We start from the raw sequence: 14,555 nt of genomic DNA, 5'->3' as shown, positions 1-14,555 counted from the left end.
ACTGATTTGCAGTAAACCAGTATTTCTGAAATAAGAGTTATGTTGCCCCTATGGGACATCTGGCAATAACTGAAGACATTTTTGCGTAGCACAAGTAAATGGGTAAAGGTAGTGGCACCCAGTGGATAGGGTCCAGGGATGCTGCTAATCATCCTTTGATGCACAGGAGAGCCCTTCCCCAAACACAGCAAACAATTATCCTTCCAAAAATGTCAACAGAGCTGAGATTGAGAAACCCTGACCTAAACCAAGAGCCTCTAGAACAGCGGTTCTCAAACTGTGGGTCGTGGCCCCTTTGGGGGGTCATACGACCCTTTCACAGGGGTCGCCTAAGACCATCGGAAAACACATATATAATTACATTACGATTCATAACAGTAGCAAAGTCATAGTTATGAAGTAGCAACAAAAATAATTTTATGGTTGGGGGTCACCACAACATGAGGAACTGTATTAAAGGGTTGTGGCATTAGGAAGGCTGAGAACCACAGCTCTAGAACAACTGTGTATCTGCCCATGTTCAATGATATATGGTGTCAGACCACTAGTAGTTTGGCTCAGAGTAAGCCCAATCACCTTACTCTTTTCAGGATATGTATTAGTTAACAGAGCAGTCTGAGATTCCTATAACTTCATCAAAGTGTCCTCTGTGTGCCTTGATTGAATTAATTTCATGTCATATTTGTTTAGGCTCCTTCCAATCATTTTTGAGTACTGATGCCATTTATACCTAAATTGCACATTCTGAAACGTGAGGAAATATATTTTCTTATTCTCTAACTAGAGGCCCAGTGCACAAAAATTTGTGCACTTGGGGAAGGGGGGCCCTCAGCCCAGCCTGCACCCATTTGGGGTCCAGAACCCCTTGGAGGATGTCCACCTGTTGACTTAGGCCCACTCCCTGGGGGATCAGGCCTAAGCTTGCAGTCAGACATCCTTCTGGCAGCCAGGTAGCCCTCGGGGGATGTCTGACTAAAGGCTTAGGCCCCCAAGGGAGCTGTGATGAGGAAGCTGGGGTAACAGAGGAGCCACACTGTCCCGCCCTGCCGCCCTGGCTAAGGTCGCACACAGGACGCCCGGGCGAGCCGGCTGATCGCTGCTGCCCTGCCTGGCCGCCCCAGGTAGGGTCACACAAAGGACACCCAGACGGTGGCTGGGCGGGCCGGTGGGTCACTGCTGTCCCACTCGGCCGTCCAGGGTTGGATTGCACACAGGATGCCTGGGGCAGGCCGGCCGATCGCTGCTGCCCCACAAGGCTGCCCCGGGTCAAGTCGCACACAGGACTCCCGCTGCCCCGGGTCGCAGATAGCAGGCCCAGAGGGCGGCGGGGCAAGCAGGATGGCACTGACCCGCTCTGCCTGCAGTATGCAAATTAGTAGCCAACTTTTGTTGGTGGCTAATTTGCATACCATGCTGATTAGCCAATAGGGGGCATATCGAAGGTATGGTCAATTACCATGTTTGTCTATTATTAGATAGGATTGATCCTTAAGTGTGCGTTTTCTTTACTCAACTAGAGTAAACACTCTTGACACTGACATCAAAGACTGTTGCTGTCAAATTGTTTTTTACATGTATCCACTACATTTAGGAGAGTACTAGGCAGAGAAGGGAAATTAAAATATATAGCTACTGAATTAAAAGGGAAAAATTAAAATAAATTAATAACAAATAATAGAGATGGTTCTTCTCAAGTTTTCTGCTATTTTGAATCTTTTTTTTTCTTATTAATTAGAATTAGGCCCAGGAAGCCATTCCCCTGGATGATTACATTTCAATAGTGTTCCATCAGCAACACCTGGAAATTTATTAGAAATGCAATTTTCAGGTCCCACTCCAGATCTACAAGTCAGACTCTGGGGATGAGACCCAGTAATCCATGTGTTAAATTCTGACATAGGTGAAAGTTTGAGAAATACTACTCTACAGTTTCTTTAACATGCAAATGTTTTAGCAATTTATAAATACTGACTATTCATTTATCCATCAAATACTTAATGAATGAATCAGGTTTTTCAAAAAGTATTATTATATTTTGTAGACAAAAAGCATGTTCAACCTATTAAACTGAGGTAGAAAACCTTCCATCTATTTTTGTAAATAAGAGATTTTTGAACCACGGTCATGTCCATTCTTTTACATATTGTCTATGACTGCAAATCGTTTCACCAGAGACCACATGACTTGTAAAGCCTAAACTATGTACTATATAACCCTTTACAGAAAAAGGTTGTGGGCCTCCTGGATTAGAACACCAAGTTTTGCTCAGTCCCTAAATCAGCCTCATACTTGCCCTGGTGGCATTTTACAACAGCAGCAGCAGCACCAGCAATAATTATAATAATTATAGTAACAGTAATATCAATAATAGCTAACATGTATGCAGTACTTATTAAGGCAAGCACTGTTTTAGGCACTCTCCAGATATTAATTTATTTTAATCCTTACAATCTATGAGTTAGATACTATTGTTATCCCCATGAAAAATGAAGAAACTACAGTATAGAAAAGTTAAATAACTTGTCCAAGGATACACAGCTAGTAAATAATAGGACCAGGATTTTACCCCATTGGTCCAGCTCTAAAATGTACCCCATTGTTGATTATTCTATATTTATGATTTCTCCACACCACCATACTATAGATATCTGTTTGCATTTTTCCAAAGAGATGTCTGTAAATTACAGTTCCAATAGCAACATTTTCTAAGTTTTCCTGTATCTCTATGGTCTTTAGATACCCCAAACACCTTTTACTTTCATTGAAAATTCAAAGCAATAGTTCTCAATCTTTGTTTTTAGGTCATGGATGCCCGTGAAGATCTGATGAAACTATGAATTTTTTTTTCCTAAAGACACATATATAACATCTTGTATATAAACTCCAAGGACCTATGGACCTTAGATTAAGAACCTTTGACATATTTCAATCCAGCTCTACTCAGCTGCAGTGTTGTAAAACAATAGTGTGTAGTGATCCACTATAAAAACATTTCTTACTTAAACATACGATTTATGAACTCAATGTTCAATCAATTTACATTTCTTTTGAATTCACTTTAGCAATGCTTTAACATTTAATTTCAAATATTTAAGGCCTGATTCAATAATCAAGCTTTATACACAGACACACATTTAAACTGATCAAATCCACCAATTAGACATAGGGCCAGTTTATGCACCTACATTTAGGTGTATCGCGCAGTTCTAACATGATGTGTTGGGAGCATTAAACAGAGAAATGCTAACTAATCTCCGAAACCTAACTGCTAATGGACTCAGATCCACATTAGTGTTTATTAAATGCACATATACAGTTATAAGGGTGGAGGGGATATTGATTTGCTCATGGTCTGTTTTTCCTTTTACCTTTATCAATTAAAATGGGAGAAGTTGAAAGATTTTCTTTATTCATCTAAACCAATATTTGCTATTGGGCAGAGAATCAGAACATGTTTATAAAATACCGTAAGAACAGCCCTATTCTCTCCAGCTTTCTTTAGGAAAGTGACTATGTATTGACAGTAAGAAAAAAAATATCACAGCAAATTACAAGTTGTTAAAAGTTGACAAATACCACAAATATTTAAAAATCCCCCAAATCTATTTTTTATTAATTACCTCCTTTTATTGTTTACAGAAAATATTGTTTAAAAATTGTATAAGAGGTGAGACATAAAAAATGCCTATCAGGAAGTCTGATTTCTAGACTCAGCATCTTTTTATGTTAAGTTTCCTCATTTGCAAAATTAGACAACCAGTCAAAACAATATAAAAGCATTCTTCCCACTCAATTTTTTTTTGTTGTATTACTACCAGAATAATAGGGAGATTTTTTTTATCAAGAAGAGAAATTAAAGGAGAATGTTGTTGAAGGGAAAAATAATAATGTATTGTCAAATTAGATCTAAAATCTAACCAATACTTGTTGGGTGAAAGGACAAGAACATTTAGGGCAGACACTAAAAGCCATCTCAATTCTGCTCTGACTTCACATGCAATTGAATATATAAACTAATAAAAGTTTCCTTCAATATAATCTGTGGCCAATTTTAACTACCCTCTCTTTACAAAACACAAGTAACAATCTCTGGGCAGTCTGGGTCTATCTATAAAAAAATGTAAAGTTTGTTTGTGCCCACTGGTACTGCTCCATTTCACAGGTTATGAAAACATGACACAATATATAAAACCTACTCTGAATCAGAAAGTAATTCTAAAGGCTACTATGTTACCAACCACACAGATAACATAAATGAATTAGTCAGTTAGGGCTTAAAAAGAACTTCTATTTAGAAGATATATTATGAGAGTTTAAAAACCTAAATACTACATACATATCCTGTTCTGCATGCCAGAAAAAATATTAACCAACTAATATATAGTAGGGAAAATTCTATGGCTTGCTAGACTAGAAAAACATACTGTTTTCAATGACTTTTCTTCCAATACGGTCCAATTTATGTATCATGACATATTAATGGGTAGTAGGTAGTATAATAAATAAGCATCATTTTCTTTGCTTAAAAATCTATTTAAATTTATAAAAACCTCAAAGGGCATTTATTCATGAAAGTTATCTCTAGTAGTTAAAATGTTATACCGTTTATGCAGAATTCACTTAGAATGCAAGGATACGACTTACAAATGTCTTTGAATCCTTCACATAAATATGCATGCATGCCATTTATAACAGTAGCCTTGATGAGAACACACTGTAACTGGCTGTGAGAAATGCTTAAGAGGCTTATATTAAAACAGAATATAGAATGGTGGTTAGAAATCACAGAACAGGTGACACCTAATTCTGATAACCTGGTGATAAAAAGTGTATGCTATGATATATAGATGGTGATAGTGTTAGCACTTTAGGACATAAACAGAACAATATTTATATGAAATTATAAAGTATTATACAGAGAATCAAATATTAAATTAAAAGTTAATGTTCTTAGGCCACATAAATGCAGTTTTATTGTAATTCACACAGACTCATATATACCATATGTAGGAAGAACTCTGAGTAACTTTAATTACCAAAGAACCACCCAAAAGTTTAATATACTACTTCAATGGCAAGACAAAATTGTTTTTGTTGTTTTTAACATCTATCTATCTATGTATCTATCTATGTATCTATCTATCTATCTATCTATCTATCATCTATCTATCATCTATCATCATCTAGCTACCTATGTATACACACATTTAATTACATTCTCTGAAAGTATCACTTTAAATTGGGAAGGGTGAGGTATAAGTTTTATAACAAACATTAAATCTGAACCACACACAAAATTCTGAGATAAGTTCTGAAGAAGATAAAAAGATATGGAAGGCTGATCAAACTTCAGCATTAGGAGTTTATTATACTGTTTGGGGAAAAATGTTTTCTTGTCTAGGAATTAAGACATAAGGGTCTCATTCTGAAATTTTATTTCAGCACAAGAATAAAAGAAAATAAAAGTTTAAATAAAACTTTTAAACATCTTTTCCCATAAAACAACAAATAAGCAAAAACCAAATATATATTTAGAAAGTGTATAAATTAGAAAAGAAAATATAGAGATTTAGTGTATATGGGAGATAACCATTGATGTTTCTTTCTCACATCAATGTTTCTCTCTCCCTACCTCTCTCTAAAATCAATTTAAAAATGGAAAAATAAATTACGTTAAATATTTCATTTTCATAATGTGCTAGTAAGGAAGCCAGGGAACTTTGGCTCATTCCTCAATGATATGTTCATTCTGTCCCTATATTCCTTACCCTAAAGTTCTGTAGGAGTGATTAGCAAATGACACCATGAGAAGAATGTGGCTCCTTTAGAATCAGGCCATGCCACAGGAAGATGAAAAGTATGATTAAGAAAATGATAGAACTCCCCTGAAAGTTATCTCTAGTAGGAGGTCCTCAGGTCCTGGGAGATACGACACTCCCTATCCATCCCTACTTTGACAACCAATTAAAGAAGAACTTGTCTGGAAATATACAGACCTATCATATTCAGAATTAAGTTACTTTCAAATTATAAAATTCTCACCTCCATTCATAAAATCACATAGTTAACAAATGTAGATTGAGAATACCTACTTCCACTTCTAGGAATACATTGGACTGGAAAGTGTAAGGAGACCTCCAGTTGCAACCAAAAAACTATTTCTTATATTAAACAACATTTTTTTTGTTGCACTGAGGCGATATAAGGAAATAAGAGGACTATCCACAGGAACCGCCCTCCTCCCAAACCCAAACACACACGCACATATATATGCACAGAATTAGCAAATGCTGAGCTGAATTCAAAGCTTTAAGCACCAAATATTGCAATTGAATAAAATCAAGTCTTCAAGGGAATAAATAATCTGATGAACAGTATGAACTGGCGATTGTAATAGAATTAAGGACATAGAAAGGGAATGGACAATGGGGGAAAGGGGTGTGGGGGATGCGAGAAGAGACTGGACAAAAATCGTGCACCTATGGATGAGGACAGTGGGTGGGGAGTGAGGGCAGAGGGTGGGGTGGGAACTGGGTGGAGGGGAGTTATGGTGGGAAAAAAGAGTAACTAATGTAATAATCTGAACAATAAAGATTTCATTAAAAAAATAAAGAAAAAAAATCAAGTCTTATTGCCCGTATTAAATGAAGATGCTCTAAGATGAGTGGAAGTGAGCTCAAGAGTTAGTGCCTTCTGACTGAAGCAAACAAATAATACTTGAAAAGAAGCATCCTTAATTTGGGTTCCTAGATTTTCACAGATTAAAGTCGATGAAATATAAACTCTCAATCAAAGATAAACACGGCACAAATAAATAAACCATTGACATATAACAACAGAAACAACAGATGGCAGAATGTAAAATTTCTATATATAAAAAATGGAGAACAGTATGGAGTGTCCTCAAAAAACTGAAAATGGAACTTCCACTTGACCCAGTAATCCCACTTCTAGGAATATATCCCAAGAAACTAAAAACACCAAACAGAAAGGACATATGCACCCCTATGTTCATTGCAGCACAATTCAACATAGCTAAGATTTGGAAACAGCCTAAATGCCCATCAGCAGATGAGTGGGTTAAAAAACTTTGGCACATATACAAAATGGAATAATACTACGCTGCTGTAAAAAGGAAGGGACTCCTACCATTCGCAACAGCATGGATGGAACTGGAGAGCATTACGCTAAGTGAAATAAGTCAGTCAGAGAAAGATAAATATCACATGATCTCACTCATTTGTGGATTATAATGAAAACATAAACTGACGAACAAAAACAGATCTAGAGACAGAGAAGAATCGATCAGATGCTCAAACTTCAGAGGGAAGGTAGAGGAGCGTGGGGGTAAGGGGAAGAGATCAACCAAAGAACTTGTATGCATGCATATAAGCATAAGCGATGGGCGCAGACAACAGGAGGTGAGGGTGAGGGCGAGACTGGGGGAGGGCGGGGCGTGGAGGGACAATGGGGGAATAAGGACACATTTGTAATACCTTAATCAATAACAAAAAAATAAAATAAAAGCCAAGATCTGGGGGTGGGGGGATGAACAAACGGAAGAGAATATCAAACAATGACAGAGAAGATTTGGGGAGGAGATGAAAGATAAAAATATTAAAGTCAAAAGAGTTAAACTACAGATTAGTCACGGGTGAAGAGAATTAATAAGCTGGAAAACAGATATTAATAAAGTATTCAGAATGCAGCGAGAATGACAAGGAGAGAGAAAATATGAAAAAAGAGATTAAGAAATAGAAAAGTGATTTTCCTTTTTTTATTTGCTTACAATATAAAAAGGGGGGGAGAAATATGAAAGAGAGAATGCTAGGTTCTAAAACATATCTGGTTGGGGTTACTAAATGACGAGAAGAAAGACAATGGAGGAAAACAATAATTGCAAAAATACTGCTTGATAATTTTCAAAATGATAAATGACAATTTACAGATAGAGGAAATGCAATATAGTTGTTTAAACCATATGAAATTATAGGTCAAATGGTTTAATATTGTTAATTTCATATGGTTCAACCTATATCAAGCTAGATAAACATAGAGTGTCCCAAAAAATGTATACACACTTGTAACAGCTGATAGCTCACTTAGTTTTCACTCCTTTTCATAATTAACTGATTTGAAATAATGGGCGAAGCCAGACTAAACTTTGAACTAAGAAAAGTTATCTTAAGATGCCACTAGAATTTTTCTTATGGGGATATATAAAAGATAAGTTATAAAACTGGCAACAGTCAATGAATTGAGGGCACACAAATACCGACAGAAATGATTCTTGATGTTTGCAATTCCACTGTTTCACGTTATCAGCAGTGCTTAGATCAGATAGGTTATCAGTTTGAAAACAGGAATTGACAAAAAAAATTACACATTTCTGTAGATGCTTTTAAATATTAAAAATGAATTATATGTTAATAAACACTGACATTATAATCATTCAAGGTGTGTATATATTTTGGGGGACAACCTATATAAAGGAATCCTAAATTCACTGGAATTAAAATGCAGAACACCAAAGACAAACTATCTTAAAAACAACCTGAGAGAGAAGAGATTTCACTTATAAAGAAATCATAATTAAGCTGACATCAAGTTTCTCAAAAGCAAAAATGGAACCCAAATATCAATGGAATAAATTTTTAAAGTACTGAGAGAAATATTTAAAGTGGTGAGCACACAATGCAATATACATATGCTGTATTATAGAAATGTATACCTGAAACCTATATAATGCTAATAACCAATGGCACCGCAATATATTTAATTACAAAAAATGAATGGAAACAACCAAAGTGTCCTGCGATAGAGGCCTGGATAAAAAATATGTGGTACATATACACAACAGAATACTACTCAGCCATAAGAAAGGATGAAATAATGCCATTTACAACAACGTGAATGCACCTTGAGAACATTGTACTAAGTGAACTAAGTCAGTCAGAAAAAGCTAAGAACCATATGATTTCACTCATATGTGGAATATAAAACTGAAACTCGTGAACACAAATAGCAGTGTGGTGGTTGCCAGAAGGAAGGGGGTTGGGGGAGGAGGGGGTCCTAATATATGGTGACAGGAGAAGATTTGACTTTGGGTAGTGGGCACATGGTGCAATATACAGACCTTGTAAAATAGAAACCCACACCTGAAACCTACATGTTCATGTTGACCAATGTCACCCCAATAAATTAAAAAATGAATTGCCAACCTAGAACTGTTTACATAGCAAATCTTCACTCAAAACAAAGAGGCAGAAGTTTTTTTCATATATGCAAAAACCAGGAAGCATTTACCATGAACAGATATAAAGTAGAGGAACTTTTAAAATTCCATACTTCAGAAGGAAGGAACAGATTTCTGTTAATAGGACTCATCCTGACTGGTAGCAAAACAAGATCGTCAGATGAAATTAAAAATACGTAATATATTATTTAAAGCTCTAAATACAGACTCAGAAAAGTTTTAAAAATTAAAGGGATAGAGAAAGATATAACAGACAAGTACCCAAAAGTTGAAGTAGCTATTTGGATATCAAAGTAGACCTTAAGAAAAATGTATTATTAGGGATGAAGAACGTCATCAGGTAATGTAAAATATTAAATTAATTGGAAAGATTAAACAATTATAAATTTGTATGACTAATAAATTGCCTCAAAATAAATATTAGGTAAAAACGTATAAAATTATAGAGCTAAATTGACAAATCAAACATCATAATGGGAGATTTCAAAACACCTTACTCTTGTATTGATAGGTCAAAGAAAAAAGTCCTCAATAAAAACAAAGTTTGAAAATTACAACTCGAAGCTTGACTTAATAGACTCCAAGACCAATAATTAGAGAACCATGTACCAACAACACATTCCTCTCGAGAACACACGAAAAATTATAAAAATTCAGGACATAATAAGTCATAAAATAAAGTTCAAAGAATTAGTACTATAAAAACAATTTCTAGACACAATACAATTAAATTCGGTAAAAACAGAAGAATCAAACAAATTAGCTCTTTTAGAACACTTCATAACAACTCATGGGTCAATGAAAAAATAGTAATAGGAATTAAGATACATAGGACTACCAGTAAAAGATAATAAGAATAATTCTATATAATAAAAGCCTAATATGCTAAGTGTCCGGTCATCTGGTCAACCAATCAAAGTGTAATATGCTAATGATATGCTAAGGCCGCTCAACCACTCGCTATAATATGCACTGACCACCGGGGGTAGACAGTCGAACTGTCGACCATTCGCTATGACATGCACTGACCACCAGTAGACAGACGCAATGCAGGAGCTGCCCCCCACAGGGGAAGCAATGCTCAAACAGAAGCCAGGCTCACGGCTGGCGAGTGCAGCGGCAGTGGCAGGAGCCTCTCTTGCCTCTGCCACAGCGCTAGGATATCTGACTGCTGGCTTACGGGCCTAAGCCGTCAGTTGGACATCCCCCAAGGGCTCCCGGACTGCGAGAGGGTACAGGCTGGGCTGAGGGGCAGCCCCCCCCCAAGTGCACAAATTTTGTGCACCAGGCATCTAGTACATAATAACTGTGTAAGCTTCAAAACAGTAGTGAAAACTTTATCATCATAAATGCTTACATTATAAAGTAAAAAAAAAAGATGACTGGAACTCATTGGGTATCAGCCTCAGAACTGACAAGGACAGGAGATAGGAGGGATGAGCTGAACAAAACCCAAAGAAAGGAAAATAAAGGATTTAATAAAGAGCAGAAGTTAATGAACAGGGATACAAATGATAACAGAGAGAATAAAAAAAACCCCAAATGTTAATTCTTTGAAAACATAATAGAGACTCTGAAACTTGCCCAAGAGTGCATGGCTAGTAAATGGAGGAGCCAGGATTTATATCTATGCAGTCTGTTTTCACAGTCCAGATTCTTAACTACTGTGCTCTACTACCACAAAAATGCTACACACAAAAGAAAAGATTGCAATACCTGACTACATTAATATTTTTTAAAAATATATATTTTTATTGATTTCAGAGAGGAAGGGAGAGGGAGAGAGAAATAAGAACATCAATGATGAGAGAGAATCACTGATTGGCTGCCTCCTGCACACCTCCTACTGGGGATAGAGCCCACAATATGGGAATGTACCCCCGACCAGAATCAAATCTGGGACCCTCCAGTCCACAGGCCAATGCTCTATCCACTGAGCCAAACTGGCTAGGGCTGATTACATTAATCTTACTTATACCTATGCATCATAAATACTATAAGGCAAGATATACATAACATATAACTGAAAAAAGATTAGTGTTCAAAATATATTAAACTTCAACAATCAGTAAGAAAAAGACAACCCAAAAGACAAATGGGCAAAAGACACTAAAAAGCATTTCCCAGAAGAGAATACAAATAACCAGTGACCATATGAGAAGACATTCATAAGTAATCTGGATAATGAAAAATAAAAACACAATGTGATATAATTACCAATTTATCACTTTTTAAAGTATATGATTGCCTAAACACTATGCTATATACCTAAAATCGATATAAAATAATATTGAATGTAAACTGTAATTGAAAAATAAAATTTAAAATCATACAATGTGATGGTATTTTATGTGAGGTAAATTGACAAATTAGAAAGTTTGATAATACCAAATATTGGCAAAGATGCAGAGCTGTGGGAATTCTGACGTACTGTTAGGGGAATGTAAACTGATACAACTCTCTGGAGAAATAACTGAGCATTATCGTGAATGAACATTCATATATCTATCCCATGCCTCAGGAATTCCACTCCTAGGCATGTATCCTAGAGAAACTCTTGACTATGTATAGCCTGAAACACATACAAGGATATTAATAAAAGCAAAAAACTTGAAATAGCTGGTGTCCTTCAATACAAAAATGGAAAAATAAATTGTGCTATATTTACAATATATAATTCACAATGCATAGCAATGAAAATAAATTTACTATAATTATACACAAGAATGATACTTTGAAACATAATACTGAGTGGAAAAAGAAATGTACTGTATGATTCTATCTTTAAAGCTCAAAAACAGACCAAACTGAATATATCATTTAGGTATTAAGTAGGTATGCAGGATGAATGTTTATAAGAAAGTAGAACAACAAAGTATAAGTTTGAAAATACTAAATCTTAAGTAAATCTCATTTTTGTCTTTCTAATTTTCATCCTTTATTCAAGTATCACCTTAACAACAAACAAAAGAACCAATGGCAGTCTTACCTGCAGAAACACTGAGGGAGTTCCCCTTGGCCATATAAAGGAAATAAAAAAGGAGTGTTGCCATACCGCCCAAGGCAGTGAAGAAATTTTCTGGTAGCTTTGAGACCATCTATGGTACTGCTGGTTGTCTTGGATGTCATTGCAATTGAATGCAGAACAAAATGTTGGAGGTTGGGAGTTAATTTTTGAGTTTTTAAATATTCAGAAAATGTAATCTCCTCATAGGCTATGAAAACAAATATGAAAATTTATCAGTTAAAATCAGAACTAAACTTCAATTTAAGACTATTACACAAAAAATGAGATCAAGTCTCTCTAAAACACTTGTCAAAGGACATGGGTGGCAATAACATTACATTTTGGACAAAGACCAGTGATTTTTTTTGGGGGGGGGAAACTACTAGAAATCTCAACTGGATTGATGGCACAATTTTTAAACTTTAAATGATGAACCTTTGTTTAGTATTTTACAGATTCAAAAAGTAGAAAAGCATTAAATAACTCACTAACCATCACAATTGCTTTCTGAGGTTGGTAGTAGCCTTACTTTATCATTAAGACAGCAGAAAAACACACACATTTATATAAAAAACAACAACACATTGACACAGACAACAGTGTGAAGATAGCGAGAGGCAAAGTGGGGTAGAGGATAGATGGAGGTGGGAAAAGGAGGGCGGAATGGGAACAGAAGAGATTTTGCTTGGAGTGGTGGACGCATGATGCAGTTTGTAGATGTGTTGTTGAACTATATACATCTGAAACCTGTATGATTTTTGTGAACCAATGTTACCCCCAATAAATTCAATTAGATGATAAAACTGCAGAATAATACCAATAATTGTATTTTGAAATATTAAATATAACAAAGGGCAAGTTTTTGATGAAAATAATGAGCAATACTTGATGTTTTAAAATATACATATTGTTATTAAATCTAGGAACAATGAACTTAATAAAAGGTAATGAAATTTAATTTCCTTATGGCTAGTGGAATCGATCTTACTGCCTTATAGTCACACCACAAAAGATAAGAAACCACTGAAAACTTTCTTTAAACCAGAGGTGGAGAATGTCCAGCCCGCAGGCTGTATAAGGATGGCAAAATCATTTGGTCTGGCACTGCCAAGGCATTAGGGGTGAGTTAATTAAATGTTTGACCAAATATAGCAGGCTAATTTTTAAGTTGATAATTTTGTATGGCCCTTGAATGATGTTATAAATATCCAAATGACCATTGGCAGAAAAAAGGTTCCCCAACCCTGTTAAACCAAGAACAGGAAAAATGTGATTGGACTGTTAGTCTTGGAAAATACAATTCCAAACACAAAAAAACTTTATTAGAAATTATTTATGTAAACAAAAATTATTACTGAGAGAGTATGTTTACACCACTATGAGAACAATTTGGCAGTATCCAATGGACTTGAAGCTGTAAGAGCAAAAGCTATACTTTTAAAAAAATTGAATTTACTGTGACATTGGTTCACAAAACCATACAGGTTTCAAGTGTTCAACTCAACAAAATATCATCTGCATATTTATTAAAAATACTGCTGTAGTTCTCATTATAACTTTATAGATGAATTGTCAATAGTATGTCTACTTTGGAAAATTTTCTATTCCAATGCCCTTCAAGTATAAAGCTCTGTCACTAAAGTGATACATTCAATTTTCAACAAACTGTATAGTAACTGGCCCAAGATCACACAGTGAGATGGGTCAAAGCCAAGACCACAAGCCACATATTCTCCTAATCCAGTGGTTTCCACCATGTCATCTAGGCTTTTTAAAAAAATGAATCAAAATAAATAATTCAATATTCTAAGCACAGTAATCCTGTAAAAATGAAAAACTATAGTTTTTCTATTACTGATGAAAAACATGAATGGAACAATGCAAAAGAATACAGTATTCTCTTCCTTATCCATGGATCCGTTTTCCATGTTTTCAGTTACCCACAATCAACCACAGTCCCGAAAACATTAAATGTAAAATTCCAGAAATAAACAATGCATAAATTTTAAATTGCACAGGTTTCAGTAGCATGATGAAAGCTTGTGCTATCCTGATCCACCCCACCCCATTCCACTCTGGACAGGAATCAGCCCCTTTGTTCAGCATATCCACACTGCATACACTGTGAGTTATTTATTCAGTATCCATCTCAGTTATCAGATCAAATATCTCAGTATCACAGTGCCTGTGTTCAAGTAACTCTTATTATCTTATACTAGAGGCCCGGTGCACAAAAATTTGTGCACTGGCGGGGGGGGTGGCTTCCTGTCCCACTCTTGCCCCCTCACAGGC

The 14,555-nt window shown here is 35.6% G+C and overlaps 1 protein-coding gene across 1 annotated transcript in view; it reads right to left on the bottom strand.

The window, feature by feature from the left end:
- CHM (choroideremia (Rab escort protein 1)) overlaps positions 1-14,555 on the bottom strand; it is a 133,484-nt gene that overhangs the window by 101,123 nt on the left and 17,806 nt on the right. Inside the window, exon 4 of the mRNA XM_006752799.2 lies at positions 12,246-12,471. Within this exon, the coding sequence (XP_006752862.1) occupies positions 12,246-12,471 (226 nt within the window). The remainder of the gene's footprint in view (positions 1-12,245; positions 12,472-14,555) is intronic.

This window comes from Myotis davidii, unplaced genomic scaffold, assembly GCF_000327345.1.
Source record: "Myotis davidii unplaced genomic scaffold, ASM32734v1 scaffold2171, whole genome shotgun sequence".
In the NCBI taxonomy this organism is placed as follows: Eukaryota; Metazoa; Chordata; class Mammalia; order Chiroptera; family Vespertilionidae; genus Myotis; species Myotis davidii.
Note: the sequence above shows the minus strand (reverse complement) of the source record. Positions and strands in the feature narration are given on the sequence as shown.